We start from the raw sequence: 16,387 nt of genomic DNA on the forward strand, positions 1-16,387 counted from the left end.
TTGAAGATGTCATGAAGCCTCCTTATCTGCCCTAGTATAGTCAAAAGTGAAGGTTAGCCACTTCAAAAAGACAAAATGCCTTGAAAACCCTCTGAGGTACACAGGAAAATAATGACAATTTGAATTCTCACACCGCTGAGCTGTTTTTTCTTTGCTTCTCACCCTTATCAACAACAACAAAAGAAATGAGAAAATACTGAAAGTCAGATAAATTATTATTATTTTACTAAAGATCCACAGCCACCTCACTGCCATCACCACCAAGCACCAAAGATGAGCATTCCACAGGGACCCTGTGTAAATATTTTCAACTCAGAGCTGCAGCAATTTTAACTACCTCGATTTTTTTCTCCAGAATTCCATCATACAAAGCCCAGGCATTTTCAGCCTGATGTCTGTGACACACAATGCATCTCTTCACTCTGCCAGGGCACTGCTCAGTTTCTAAGCTCTCTTAGCTGCAGAAGTTCTTGGGGTAGATATGCCTTATAGGTCTAGAGACAACTAAGAATTTCAATGCCAAATCTTGATTTTCCTGATTAAGTTATGGGCTAGAACACACCTTAATCTTCTGTAGTAATATGCTATTAGGTAATTATCCCAATTTATTAATGCAGTGTCAAATAACACAGTAGTCAGGACAACTGATGAGATCTGTTTGTATTTTTTCCCTCCCCTCTGTGTTTTTTTCCTCTTATCAAGCCTTGTCAAGCTTTTCTAACTAAAGGACAGGCACCAACATCACAGAGAGCCTGGAAGGTTTAAGTTACACTGCTGAATTCAAAGGATCTGATGCAACCATGACTGATGTTGAGTACAAAACTCTGTATGTAAAAGACTTTCCCAGAACTGGCACCAGGGAGAGATTTCTGGCCTATTTTCCATAGGAAAACTGAAACGAGCATACCAAGAATATTTTATATATAGGTCTATTCATTCCTTTTTAATGAATGGCATCAATCACTTTTTAACCCATTGGATAACTTCAATTAAATTTCTCTGAGAGGGCAATGCCATTAAGTTTTACAAAGGTTCATGGAACAAGATGATCTTGGATAAAGAGACAAGTGTCTGGTGGCACTCACTGAGGGAAAGGCTCCTTAATGCTCCTGAGAAGAAAAACTCCAAAGTGAAACTGGACTTCCCAGCTGCCATTCTTCCTTGAACTTCTTAATCATTCAGTTCTTTCTTGATTGAACTAGATATTTAACAGGATAGGAAGTGCTTATTGTTGCTGCTGGCTTTTCAGAAAGGCTGTTACATGACAAAATGTTATTACAAGTGTGTAACAAAAGCAACACAAATAAAGAGGGTGAAGAGGTTGTCCCACAGGAACATCACAGCCTGTGTGCATTTCCAAGTGAATGCATTTTTTCAGACTTGGTGTATTTTGATTTCAAATACAACAAAAGGGGCTTTCCAAAAGAAGCCCTATCAGTAACTGGAAGAATCACCTCCATTTTACAACAAACCCACGCTACTGTTCTCTACATAGTGGCTCTATTTCCTAGAAAATAACCTCCTCTGTTAATATGAAAAAACCCCACAGAACAAATAGAAGCAAATAACCAACCCCTCATTCTCTGGTCTTCCATCACAGGACAATGTCTGTCAGGCCCCTGTGAGCATGCTGTTATTATTTATAATCTTTATTTATTACACATATCTGTCTCTGGCAGCTGGATCACTTTTGCTTTAGGTGTTGAAGGTAGTGATGCCCTCAGACAAGCTTTCTTGGCATTTTCTATTTTAATTCAGAAAACCCTGTCAGTCAGGGGTTGTTCAAATGCCACTTGGCACCTGGAGCAAGAGAATGCAGAGACCCAAATAAGCCACAAAGGAAAGTCTCCACCACATGCCCAAAACATTCCTTCAGCAATGTCTGTTCTCTGTGCTCTAGCAGTGAGAGCCTTTCAGCAATGGAATACTCCAGAAAGATCATTGATACACACATACTCAAGCAAAAGCAATCATGACATTTTCTAATTTTGAAATAGCTCATGTGGTACTTTTACCATGGTTTCTTCTGCTTTTAAATATGTATGTTCAGTTCATATGTATCTAGCTGTGTATAAGAGGGGAAAAAAAACCACCAAGAGAAGTGTCATCTCTAAACTCCTGACAGATAAAAGAGACCATGAAATTTAAAAGGATACATATTAAAATACCTTGTCTAAAATTTGTATTTCAGTGTCTGTCAGTATTGCTATTCAGAGTGATGCCAAATTGATTTTTGCCTTTATATATTCTCTATATTCTTTACATATATATTTGTAGCTCTGTAGCCTATTGTTGTATCCATAGCTAGCATTTTACCCACTCTCTTAGACAGAAATAAATACCCTGGGGGCTCCAAGCCCTGGGGATCCAAGGTTTGGCTCTCTGGGAGACAAGGCTGAAACCAGCTCTCTGAGACACATTTTCATAAAGAAACTTTAGCTCCTGTCCAAGAGGGTGCAGGGTTTCAGAAAAGGGTAGAAGCAGGGAGGAGTTACTTCACCATTATGCCTCTAACTGGGGACTCTTGTCAGTTATGGTAATTTGATAAACAAATAAAAATTGTATCTGCTTTATGTTACATGTGCATCTTTGGCACTTTCCATCGAGTGTGCTGTGTGCTATAAGGACCCTTATGAAGGATAATCTTTATTTATAAGGATATGTCTATCTATCTATAGGGATATATCTATCTATCTATCTATAGGGATAACCTTATAAAGGATAATATAAAGAATCCCTTATAGGGAACCCCTATCATCACCTAACTCTGTCTCTCTTGTACTTTTAGGACCACTGAAACAGCATCAAGAGCATTTTGCCAGCAGTATGCTGACAAAAAAAATCACCAAACTCTTGCCCATTACCAGATGAAACAATGCCAGAGCTTGAAACTTCCTAAGGGGCCCCAGGAGTACTGAAGGCAGGGCTGGTTGAGACACACTCTACACACCTTGGGGTCAAATGAAAAAAGAGAAGAGAAATGAAGGCATTTCCTGCAATGAGAAGTGCAGAGAAGCTCATGTTTAAAAGAAGGAAAGCAAGAAATGAAGAAAGGAAAGAAGCCAAGAATTATTTTCTGGCTGCCTTTCTTGATTATTTTGGCATTTTAGCCATTGGAGAGCTCTGTGCCTGGGTACCCCAGACAGTGACACTGTGGTAACAAAACACAGGGTCTCGATGATTTTAGATATACTGAACTTCTCAGGAAATATATCTATAATATAAAATATATAATATAAAATATAAATAATATAACATATATAATATATCTACATAATATATTATATAAAATATATATATTATAAGAATATAATATATTATATATTATATATTATATATAAAAATATATGTTTACATATAATATATTATATAATATATAATATATAATATAAAATATAAATATATATTATATAGTTCATATATTATATATTATATTTTTAAAAATATATATACTGAACTTCTCAGTAAATATATAAAATATAATATCTAGAAAATATCTATATATCTATAATATATAAATATATATAAATATATATAAATATATTAAAAATATGTATTTGTATATATTATATAATATATACATATATATATATATATATATATATATATATATATATATATATATATATATATATATATATATACATATATATATATATATATATATATATATATAAATTTTTAATTTTTTAATGTATATACTGAACTTCTCAATAAATCTTTCCGCAGCCACAGAGAACAGACAGGAGGGAGAGTAGCACTGGTGCCATGGGATCTCACCAAGATCCATCACAGCCACTCATTGGGGTTTGAACTGGCTGTAGCTGACACAGTATTTGAAATTGCACATGGAAGAAATAAACCCTCATTTATGCCACAGATTGACAAAATTCTGTCCCTCTCTGCCACTCTGGTACTGATATTTATTTGGTGACCCATACACTTCTCATTCTTAGGATGAAATATTTGTCAATCCATTTAATTATGTCACTTTAATGGATTAAATACACTGCAGGTACTCTTGAGAACATGATCTGAGGTCTGTTTTGATTCAGCAATTTACCTTAGTATATTTCTCCATTGTGATCAAAAATGAAGATGGTTTAAAGCTCTTCTTGCACTCTTGTTAAAATGTAGCAATGGCTTAAAATAGGGTACCATCAGGAAAAAAAAAAGGTTACCATATTAATAATAAAGATAACAGGTCTTAATTTCCACTTACACTCCTTTACGTGTCATTTAGATAAATTTTATGTGGACAAAAAAATCTTATACCTTTGTTTTCATTATCTTAACTAATTCTACTGCCTTACATAAAGGGACAAAATAACTAATGTAACAACAAAAAATCTGTATAAAATGTCTTTTACTGCCCCATAGTAGCTTCAAAACTAAAGAACATTTTGAGTCAGACTGAAAAATGAGAAGAGCTGACAGAGAATTCAGTTCTCTTAAGAAAGCAGTGGCTTCCATGAAAGAAACCAAAATCATATCACAGAATTACTGTCCACAGGCTGAGAGAGACAGAGAGGAGAGGGAGGGAGAGAGAAATGACCTTAGATGAGAGATCACACCATGTCTGCACTTTCAGTAATTCTGACTACAGCTTCTGGAATGGTGGTACAGTTACACATGGTCACTCTCCATAGAAAAAGCTCTTGGTAAAGCAATTTGGAAAAGCACCAAGAGCTCCAATTCTAGGTATTTTAGTCCCAAATAGAAAATAAAAAAAGTTTGGGGAAGACTGGCCAGTGGGTTAAAACACAGAAGTGGGACTCATCTGTTCCCCACAGTGTCACAGACCTCTGGGGTAGCTCACATCCTTTCTTGGTACTCTGGTTCTCCTCATCTAAAAGCTGAGTTTTAAAGTTTACCTAATAACAGAAACCAGATGAACTTTCCTTTGTGGACACAAACAAAAGAAATTTGGGAAATATGAAATAATTTTTGTGAAAGAATCAAAGGGGAAGATTTTCAGGATGTAGTTTTTCTAAAGACTGTAAAACTTCTTTACTCTGACTTATTGAGCATCTCAGCCTTAAAAATTTAGGGTGTTGTTTTCCTCTTCCTGGCAATTTTGCTCTGGAAGGGAGGAAACCAAGTCCTTAGTTTTGGTCAGCCATTATCCAGGGAGCTGGTGAAATCGAGGGGTTTGACTCCAAAGAGAAAAGACAGAACTTCTCTTGTGTTTTTAAATTTGAGACACTTTGAAAACAAATCCTTATGGGCTTTGAAAACACAAGTTCCAAAGAGATGAAAGCCCCCAAAATCAAAGTTTGCAAATGATTCAAAAAGCAAGTTCAAGCCACATGCAGCTGTTTCACCTGGGAGTTCTGGGGAGAGTCACTGCTTGATGTGCTGATAACAAAACAGAACACATAAATCAGAAAACTCTTGATATTAATTCTTACTGGCAGCAAGAAACACCTGATCCTGAGACACCACAAAAATGATCTTAATAGGAGAAGGCAAACAAACACTAAAGACCATCTAACACTGGTACTGAAAAGTAGGTGGGAGCTGTATTTTAACAGCTGAACTACATTGCTCTGTTCAAAGTACTCACAAACACATCATTTACTGCATCTAATATGTCTAATTAAGCAAAGCTGGATTTCCCATCTCATGAATCAGTGTTATATTTATGAAACACAGTCAGCAAGGGGAACTAAACCACCAGCTTTACTACAAAAACATCAGGCAGAAGAGAACTGACACGAATGAGCACACAGAGAGCCAGCCATTAACAGGGTACACAGCTGCCCAGACTAAACCAGTGTGTTCCTAGTGCTAAATATGGGAAAAAATATAAATCCAGGTCAAGCCTACCTCCAGGAATAGCAGACAAGCTATCCCATACTTCTGTGCCTACACAACCAAGTCCAGTGTTTGTATAATTTTGAGGCTTAGGAAACTCTTGGCCTCAAAACATTTCAGTATTCCTGAACCCTACGATCCCAATGAACCCCACAGACCCCCCACTCTCTGTTTTCCCTGGAAATGCAGATCCAGCACTGCCTCCAGCACAGAGTCCACAGTCCAAGTGCAGAAGCTGCTTTAACACTGTCTGAAATGCAAGTTTCCAAGCAGTAAGAGGTGTTCCTTTACAGTGTGCCCCCAGGTGACATCTCAGTCCCATCCCCTGCATGAAAGGTTCTGTTCTCCAGGACTGTGTAAGATGCTGCAGGACAAAGGCCCCGTGCAAACCTCATTATTGCAGAACAAAACATTCCTGTACCCACCCTTGTTCCAGACTGCAAGGCAAGATTTATGCTATTACCATCTGGATGGAAGTTGTCTTCTAAGTGGGCAGTTTTCCTTATCTCTTCCACAAGAGATCACTCCTCCCTAGGGAGGGGGACACCTGCTGATAGCAGCTATGGAATGTCCCTGCATGGCTGATAAGAACTACAGCATCCCACTGGGAGATGTGAGCCCAGAGGGAGGAGCCAAGCATTCCTGCCTGGATATAATCTGGAGATTCTGGAACACCAGCCAAGCATTCCTACCTGGATAGAATCTGGAGATTCTGGAACACCAGTCAAGCATTCCTACCTGGATAGAATCTGGAGATTCTGGAACACCAGCACGGCTTCTGCACTGGATTCCCCAGAGGAACAGTAGCTGCCTCTTGCCCTGGATCTTCAGAGGCAGAGACTGCACCTTTCTCCAGGATCCCTGCTCCAGCAGAACCAGCCCTGGCACTGCAGGAGGGCTGAGCCACAATTCCAATGGCACTGCTGCCAGCACCAGAGAGATCTAACACAGGTTACTCCATCTACAGCATTACCTTTTCTCTGTTTATAGTATGAGACAGGCTTGCTGTAATTTATTTCAGGATCAATTAAGGAAATGTTTATGATGCCTTGAGTTTGAAGGCAAAGTAGTAAAAATGTTTGAAGAAAGAATTTGTCCCATTTGGAATAAAATTTGGCACCTAGTGTTCTATAGTCACTGGATTAGTTTAGTTTTAAGTTAGTATTCCCAATAATGGAAATTATGTGACCAATTCCATTCAGTTGACCCTACAGATACATAACCCAAAGCTAAAGTCATGCTAAATCATGCTTCCAGTGTTCCTCTCCTTGTTTAAAAAAGTATTTTCATGCATTTGATTTAATAAATAATGTATTTCATATAAAAGTAAGTGAATGCCAAGAAGCTGCACAAATGAAATTAATTCTCTCAAGTTAGCTCCCTAAAATACATTTGAGGCAGGAACTTCTGTTTCAGAAAATTCAAAGCAAAATAAAACATCAGTTTTATTGTTTTCAGACATGGAAAGTAAGATCATATAAAGTTCAAACAAATCACACTATGTGAAATAGCTTGGTTTGGTACAATTTAAAAATTCTAAAATGCTTTTTTGGTTTATCTCCAGAAAACTTGGAAAAGTAGAGGTAAGCAAATTGTGCAACCACTTTAAGGCATTATCTAGCTCACTGATGAATAAAATCTCATTTTACTTTAACATTTTTTTCACATTCCAAGTTACTCTGATGTACTACACTCTGTAGCTACACACATTGCACTGAGAAGAAACTGAATTTTTAAAATTTTTACAAATCATTGTGGAACTCAAGTTTAACAGGCTAGAAAACTGTGTTTCACATTTCGAATATTTGGAAGTAAACATATTTGTGTCACTCCACTGAGCCAGGCCCTTCACAGGCCAGTTCCTCACCCTGGCATTCAGAGTTAGTGCCACTGCTGGTCACTCAGTTGAGGTGGCAGATGCACCAATGATCCTGCACACATGACTTTATCCAGCCCCAGCTGGGACACTTCATGCAGCTCTCAGTAGCTGTAAAAGGCAAAAAAATGTAAAGTGAACTGTACAAACTCAGATCTGTCTATTGGTTGCTCACATAAGCACATGACTATGAAAACTGGGGAAAATCTGGTGCAATATTTATTTTTATCCAAATTGCTTTGTTTCTGAGTTGTTTCCACGTGCTGTGCCCATCCCTTCCCCAGGGCAGTCATGATGCAGAGTGTTGAGGGAGTGGGGTCTGAGCTGAGGCTGCTGCCTGGTGTCCTGGCTTGCTCTGCTAAACCTCAGGTGTGCCAGGGGAGGCAGTGTAGGAACTTGTCAGTTCTGGCTTCTCCTGACAATCTGGACACTGGGTGCTGGAATCCAAATAAAGAGGATATTAATCAAAGAATGCCAAAGTGACTTTTCCCATTTTGATGAAGACTTGAGCTGAACAGGCTTTTGCCAGTTACTCAGCTCCATTTGCTTTTTTGTCTCTGTGCACACCAGTGAGCAGAAGGAAAGCATTTCCCACTAGTGATGAGGAGATGCTCTCCAGGCATTTTTGTTTGCTCAGCCCTCAATAACCACACCCTTTGGAGATGGGGCTGCAATTTCCATTTGTGCAATTCCCAACTGGCACCATCATATTTTCTGAAAAATCCCTTTTTGTATAATTAACATAAAAAGAAATTGTGTTGAGCTGTCTGGGAAAACTCAGGAGATTCTTCTGTATTCAGCCCTGGCTGTGAACTCTGCCTGTCTCCAGGGTCTGTTCTTCAGCTCAGGCTACAACCAACGTCTGGTGTCACCATTTGTGGTATTTTCAGGGTCCCCTGTGGCAGGAAGGAAATGATGAATCTGACTCCATGTTCTTAGAAGGCTAATTTATTATTTTATGATATTAAAGAATGCTATACTAAACTATACTAAAGAATAGAGAAGGGATTCTTACAGAAGGCTTTAACAAGATACTAATGAGAAACTTGTGACTCTCCAGAATCCTGACACAGCTGGACTGTGATTGGTCATTAAGTTAAAACAATTCACATGTTGGATAAACAATCTCCAACCACATTCCAAAGCAGCAAAATACAGGAGAAGCAAATCAGATAATTATTGTTATTGATTAATTATTGTTTTCAGTTTCTCTGAGGCTTCTCAGCTTCCCAGGAGAAGAAATCCTGGCAAAGGGATTTTTCAGAAAATATAATGCTGACACCCAACATCTCCTGGGACTCCAGAGGCTGTGCTTACCAGGTGAGGGGAGGGAGAAGGCTTCTCTTCCAGGGAGGCTCTCAGATCCAAACTGCTCAGCAGAGTGCTGCTGGAAGGAATCATGTTTTCCCAGCCAGCCAGGCAATGCTGTGGAAAAAGATGGGAATGCTGTTCCCTTTTTTATCTATTATGGCCTGTTATTGTTCAGAAGTAACTTCTGCATAGGGAGGTTTAACTGAGTAATTATTCTATTGTTTTTTGAGGAGTTTGATATGACTAACAGATAATGATAAATGAAATCTCAAATAAAAGAGAACTAAACAGTTCTCTTCCACTTTTCTAAACTGATCTCTCACTTTGAGAACTCAAGCACCTAACCCCTCTGAACCTGTCTCAACTGACTCATCCAGTTCCCTAAACCACAAAACTAAGCTCCCTCCCACCTCTTCCCTGGAAATCTCCAGGCCAGGGTTAGGTTAAATTAACAATACTGCCTGCAGCATTGACTGGAACAGAATACAGCAACACAACAGCAGTTTTAAATCCACCCTTGCCACTACTGATTTTGTGAATACTTTATAGACACTCGCCTTTCAGACTCCTTAATGTCTGTGGAAACAAACACAGGCACTCTTAGCTGTGCTTCATCCTCTTGAGAGGCCAGTGCCTGAAACAAGTCAGCCAAATCTCCACATGGCATTTCCTTTTGTGCAGTGTAAAGCATTGGAAATCTGTCACACACTTTATGTCACTCACAGCAAGGCATGAACTCAGAACACACCAAAGGATGTTCTGGCTATCTCACTGATGCGTATCAAAAATTATAGTGGAAACTCTGCCAAGGGAATGAGTCCCAGATTTTCTTTCCTTCTTGCTATAAATCAAGGACCAGCTGGGGTTGGGCCTTCAGCAGGAAGGCAGCAACTTACCGAGGACAGTGCAAGATCATCTGTGGGCTGAAAGCTCCTCCTGCGATGGGCTCTGTACTTGTGGGCTGGCAAAAGGGCACCCCTGGGAATGCTGACCCTGGAACCACACAAGGGAATCACAGAATCACAGAATAATGAGGTTGGAAGAGACCTCTAAGATCATCGAGTCCAACCTATGCCCTCACACCTCAACCAGGCTATAGCACCAACTGCCTGACCAGGCTTTTTTAAACACATCCAGAGATGGTGATTCTACCACCTCCCTAGGAAGAGCATTCCAGTACTTTATTACTCTTTTGGTGAAAAATTTCCTCCTAATATCCAACCTGTACCTCCCTGATGTAGCTGGAGACTGTGTCCTTTGATTCTGTCAGTGCTGCCTGGTGGAAGAGACCAACCCCACCTGTCTGCAACCTCCTTTCAGGAAGTTGTAGAGAGCAATGAGGTCACCTCTGAGCCTCCTCCTCTCCAGGCTAAACACCCCCAGCTCCTTCAAATATTCCTCACAGGGCTTGTGTTCCAAGGAAAAAGGAAGGTGTAGGAAGTAACTGCCCACACCTCTGGCAAGGGCACAAGGAATGTGCATGCCTTCCCACTCAGAACCCAAGGGTCTAACCCCAGAGTGAACCATTCTGGATTAGGGCAATAGACATTTTACATGTACATTCAGATTCTGGACCAAATTCAGACAAAACATGCATTTCTGATTGGTTTCAAAACTGTTCATGCTTATAGAAAAAATTAGTAAGGAGTTTTTAAGCAAAATATCTCTGCCTTGAAAACAGGAACTTTCTACAGAACTGTTGGGGTGCTCTTTTCACCTGATCAGATTTTATTCTCTATTGTTTCCTTGATTTGTGCACATTACAAAGCAGGAATTCTTATTTACTTGACGTGGGTTGGCTCCTCCAGTGTCCCTGGGGGCTGGTGGCTACGTGGGATCTTACACACAGGGCAGGCAGCTTCTGAATCCCCAGGGGTGGTAAAGAGGCGCTCGTTTAATCCATAACAGTAAACACCTGCACACAGCAACAAACTTTCAGCAGGGTTCTTGTTTGTCACAAGGTCCCTGAACCCAGCCAAAAAAACTGTGTTCTATCACAGCACCACATCTGCATTCTATAAAAAGAGCTGCTTTTCCTGAAATATCTTATACATTTCCTGTCCCCAAGTCAGTTCCTAAAAAGCAAAACCAAAACTTCAACCTCTTCAATTTAGAAACAGAAGATTAGCCAATTACAAGAAACCCTAACAAATTAAAATGACACTGAGAGTGGATCCTTAGAAGACTCAAGTATCTTTGGAGTAGGATGTTAAGTCTGGCTGAAAAGCTGCAGCTGACAATAACACATTCTGGCTGGTCTTGCATGACGTGGTGCTCTCTCAGGATGACAGGTAAAGACTGCTTAGTTCTTTATTCACAGAAATTGCATTAGGAAGAAATATGATCTTACACTTATGAGAACCAATTATCAAATCCAGTTCTTGTTCAGGAGCTGTGTAATCCTCAGGCCTACAGAAACACACAAGGAAATCAGTCAGTGACAGAGGGGCTGGCCCTATGAACAGCACTGCCTCTTCCAAGCACACATGACTGAGAGGTAAATAAAGACACTCACAATGTCCTGCTCCAATCAGATTATGCTTATCATTACTACAGGGGTTACTAAGGGACTGAGCATTGAGGCTTCAGCCCTTCCCCATTCCCACTTACTCCAGGTGCTGCTGATGAATGCAGGTTTCTCTGTTGGACTGTCGGAACTCGTGCAGCTCAGCAAAGTACTGCTCAGATTTTTCTGTTACTGGAGATTTTGTATCAAGAAGCCCTGAGAACACCAAGGAAAGAGAATGATTAATGATTTTCAATGATTTACAAAATTTGGGAAGGTACCAAAGCAAGCCTCACAAGATACAGTCCAAACAAAATAATGAAAATGAGAAGGGCAGATCACGTCAAGCCAGAGATTTACTGTGTGGTTTGGGTCCCTTATTGCACTCATTCATTCCAGGTATTTGCTATCCCTTCTGACCTCACCAGGCTTTGCCATTTGCTGCCTGAATTCCCATCCCACTGCCACTTCACCACTCCAGGTAAGCACAGGTCACCTCTAGTGAGGTGGAGAGGGGCCTCAGAAAAAGCTGCAGCCCCTTTGCTGGGACCTGCTCCATTGGCCCTAGGACAGCAGTTCCATCACACCCCAAAGGGGTCAGAAGCTGTATTTTAACTCTAAATATCACCATATCACACTGAGAGCTTTGCTTCAGAGTTAGGATTCACCTGCAATCCAGTCATAGCCCAGGAAAGGACGGGCAGACCAGCTGCTGACAGGCATGGCATCTTCTTTAGGGTCAGGCTGAAAAGTCACATGACGAGTTTCCTTCTGAAAGAAAACAATTCATGACAACTTCCTAATCACCTGACAGGACACTCAAAGGCACAGCTGAGGAGACAACCAGCAGATGGGACAGCTGTGCCTTAGTTTGAGACTGGATTCCATCTATGCCTCTACTCATTTGCAAATTTGAGTATTTGCTCACCAGCTCTTTGTCTTGTCAATAAATAAAACAGAAAGAGGAGACAGGGACTTGCCCAAATAAGGCAGGATTTTTCAGAGCTTTAAACAAAATGCTGAGCTGCATCACACATCACCAAAGATAAGGCAACCTGTGCTGCCATGGAGGATGATCACAGCCAGGGCCTGCCCTTCATGCCTAAGGAGACAAACTGTGGGACAGCAGCACTGCACCTGCCTGCTCTGCCTCAGCATGTGGATGACATGTGCAAAAGCCAGACAACACTTCCCAGTCAAGTGTTACAGATTTCTGGTCTTCAGTTCACTGGCTCGGAAAGCAGGGCCTGAACAAACTGCCAACAGCCCCTGGCTGGGAACAGCTCTGACCCCAACTTCCAATTTACACAGTGGGAACAGGAGAGGTAACATTCACCCAGCCCTTCCTCCTCATCATTCTGTTGACTTAGGAAAATAAGAAAAGCATTGGTTTAACATTTACCTTCAACTCTTTGGACTGAGGCATCAGCAAGACTGACTTAGGGCTGTGGGGCTCTCTGATGACCACGTGCTGCTCACCAGTCTCTTTATTTTGCACTCTGCTCAGTGATGGCCCTGGATGACATTTCTCATGGAAAGCATGCAGCAGAGCAGACTGTTTTCTGTTCTCTCCATGCCCCAGGAAGGAGGATTCTTCCTCTGGACTTCCTTGAGCACCACCATCCCCATTCTCTCTGGAGATGTCTCTGCCAGACATGATGACTGCAGACACTGGCATAACATTCTTCTCTTCCCAGGAAAGTTGGAATTGAAACCTGCTCCTTCCTGTGTCTTTGCTTGTTGTTGCTGTACCCCTCTGGCACTGCTGCTGTGTTTAGGAGATGAACTGAGGGCTGGGCCAGCTCTGGGTTCCACAGGCACCTTTATTCCAGGGTCAGATTTTACTGCATCCACCCGATTTTCCTTCTGTGAGGACAGACTCTCTTAATACATTGTCATCAGCCAGACTACAAACACCTTTTGTAAGAACATTTCACTCACTAAATCAACCTCTCTAGATTCTGTTCTAGAATCAACCATTCTAGTCTGTTCACTCCTTTAAATTCCTACAGGGGAAAAAGAAAAATCCTTATGTTCTGGAGAGTGTAAGAAAGAGATCCACTTCCAATGGAAGCTTTTCCCTGCTTTTCCTTAAATGCAGCTTTTCCCAATTTCAGGAACCATTGAACTTTCAGCCCTCGTGCTTAGAAGAAACAAAATGATTTTGTTCCACAATGCTCATTCCTATCTTAGAAGAAGAAAGTTGCCTTTCTTAGGCAGGAATTGATCTCCAAACCCTTTGCCAGGAGAAGAGATTGAGACCACAGAGCAAACAACAACCAAAGGACAGACTCCATATTCCACATACCACTTTCCAAGAGCTCTTCCATGCCCATATGCCTCCTTGACCACACCAAAGCACAGGCAGAGCTGCTGTCTGTCATAAAGGCCCATTTGCTCCCTGAATTTCTAGCACATACCACTCTCCTGGACAAGAGGATCAATCTCTCAGCAGATGCAATGCCATGATGAGATGCTGGAAGGAGCTGCTTTCTGGGAAGTTCTTTTCTCATCTTCTCCTGCTTCATTCTCAGCCTCTGCAGAAGGTCCTGGCTGGCTTGGCGCAGCCTCTTCAGGAGCTCCAAGTCCATCCTACAAAAACCTTTTAATGTAAAGCCAGAAGGAGAGTGAACTACATAAATTCACTGCAATAAGTGAAGAAGCAGACACGCTTTCAGGGGAATTTTGCTAAAAAATACTTACAGCTGTTGAAATGTTGATTTTGCCCCTGAGAAATCAGCCAGTGTCACAACTCCTTATGCTCAGAACCAGCACCACAAGATGCTTCTCTCCCCTTGGATAAACTGCCAAATATTTTGCACTCAGAAACTGGGAGCTGACTAAACAAAGAAACTCTGACAGAGGAAACAGTAAACACAAAAAATTCACATCAAAAACCTAGATAAGAGATATTTGGTTTAGAGGCTGTTATTTAGGACATACTTATGCAATCCTGCTGTAATGTTCTTTTGAAGCATTGAAATTGATATTGTGGTAACACCAGGATGCTTGTAAGTTCAAAGTATAACTAATTAATGTGAATATCTCCTACATCCAAAAGAAATACAGAGTCAAAGCTGGCCAGGAAGGCTCCAAAAGGCTCAACCATGACTCAGGACTACAGTTCAGGCAATTCCAATCCCACAAATTAATTAAATTAAATCCCATAAAGGGATGCCCTTTTATTAGAAGAGGGAGGTGAAAAGGAGTTAATTAACAGATAAATAAATAAAACCTAGTTTGACTGAAAGGCTGTCACACTGTTCAACATCTTTACAATATTGCAAGCTCCTCTAAATTTGGAGAAAGTGAATTTTAAAATAAAACAGCTGCAAACCCTAAACCCGAACTCCCACACTGCTTTTGGCTAGACTGATAAATTATGTCCTCAAGAAGACTTTATGTTTCTCTGGGACCTTTTGTTCTAAAGGATCCCCAAATACTTCTGCAAAGCTCATCTAATTTGTTTTTGCATCTGCTACCTTGGCAACTGGACATGAGGAATCAAATGCACATGTGATACAACAGCAGTGGGAGGAATCAAGAGCAGTGCTAACTATCAACAAACTACAACATCTCTTTGTTGCAAAAAATAAGGGAGAGGTGCACTCACTACAAAACATAAAACAGAAATATCAGTGTTGAGGCACTAAATTCGAGACAATTTGGAAAAAACAGTAGTTTTCACAGCCTTCACAGGACAAAGCTAATAGATTTGATGAGCATCCACTCATCATTGCTTATCAGAAAGCAAATACTCGGAAAATAACATCAGTCAAGGGACTTTCTGGAAGGGTTTTACCAGATGAGGTCCACTCTTGGCATAATCTACAAAACCTTCATGTCCAGCCCCGGGGGCTCAGGTTTATGAAACTGCTGTAATTTGAAATCTTTCTGAAAAGGAGCTTGGCCTCCCGCAGTTAATAAACAACGGTTGTGTGGGGAGCTGAGAACCCTGCGAGGAGGTTGTTCAAACTCCGCGCTGCTCTGCACAGATGCGCTGGCTCGGACGTCCCATCCTCACAAACGAGAGCCCGAGCATTTTAAAATTGTAAAATTCCCCTTTCCTATCCGAGAGGCCGGTCGGGCAGCGGCAGAGATCGGTGAACTCCTTCCTTCCTCCCTCCCTGGCAGTGCGGGGAGCCCGCGAGTCCCGCCCGGCCCTGCGGCCCCGGGGCTGAGGCGTTCAAAGTCCCCGCGCCGGCCCCGCGTTCCCCGGCCCACCTGCGCCGCCCCCGCCGCTCCGGGGGCTGCCCGCCCGCTCCGGGAGCCGGGGGATGCCCGCCCAGCTCCAGCCGCCGCCGGGATTCCCCCGGGCCGCCCCGGCGCGGCCGTTCCAGCGGGCGGGCCCGCCCCACGGCTCCCGGCATGCTCGGGGCCTGCCCGGCCCGGCCGCGGGCCGCAGGGTAGGGCTGGGGCAGAGCCGCGGCCCGGCCGCGGAGTAGAGCTCGGGACAGAGCCTTGATATGACCCTGAGAGGCCTGCCCGGCCCGGGACAGAGCCCTGGTGCGACCCTGCGGGGCCTGCCCGGCCCGGAACAGAGCCCTGGTGCGACCCTGCGGGGCCTGGCCCGACCTGGCCAGGGTAGAACTCGGGACAGAGCCTTGATGTGACCCTGAGAGGCCTGCTTGGCTCGGGACAGAGCCCTGGTGCGACCCTGCGGGGCCTGCCCGGCCTGGCCAGGGTAGAGCTCGGGACAGAGCCCTGGCACTACCCTGAGGGGCCTGCCCGGCCCAGAACAGAGCCCTGGCACTACCCTGAGGGGCCTGCCCGGCCCGGAAAAGAGCCCTGGTGCGACCCTGCGGGGCCTGGCCCGACCTGGCCAGGGTAGAACTCGGGACAGAGCCCTGGCACTACCCTGAGGGGCCTGCCTGGCC

At 42.5% G+C, this 16,387-nt stretch overlaps 1 protein-coding gene across 1 annotated transcript; it reads right to left on the reverse strand.

Moving 5' to 3' along the window:
- Positions 1-7,237: 7,237 nt before the first annotated feature.
- MIIP (migration and invasion inhibitory protein) lies at positions 7,238-15,809 on the reverse strand. The gene is given in 12 exon segments (XM_036396465.2): positions 7,238-7,804; positions 9,011-9,118; positions 9,901-9,997; positions 10,790-10,919; positions 11,355-11,413; positions 11,615-11,726; positions 12,179-12,281; positions 12,913-13,202; positions 13,205-13,376; positions 13,931-14,112; positions 14,214-14,365; positions 15,735-15,809. Coding segments are annotated over 10 exon segments (1,260 nt in total). The 5' UTR covers positions 14,102-14,112; positions 14,214-14,365; positions 15,735-15,809; the 3' UTR covers positions 7,238-7,786.
- Positions 15,810-16,387: the final 578 nt, after the last annotated feature.

Source organism: Molothrus ater, chromosome 23 (genome assembly GCF_012460135.2).
Source record: "Molothrus ater isolate BHLD 08-10-18 breed brown headed cowbird chromosome 23, BPBGC_Mater_1.1, whole genome shotgun sequence".
Classification (NCBI taxonomy): Eukaryota; Metazoa; Chordata; class Aves; order Passeriformes; family Icteridae; genus Molothrus; species Molothrus ater.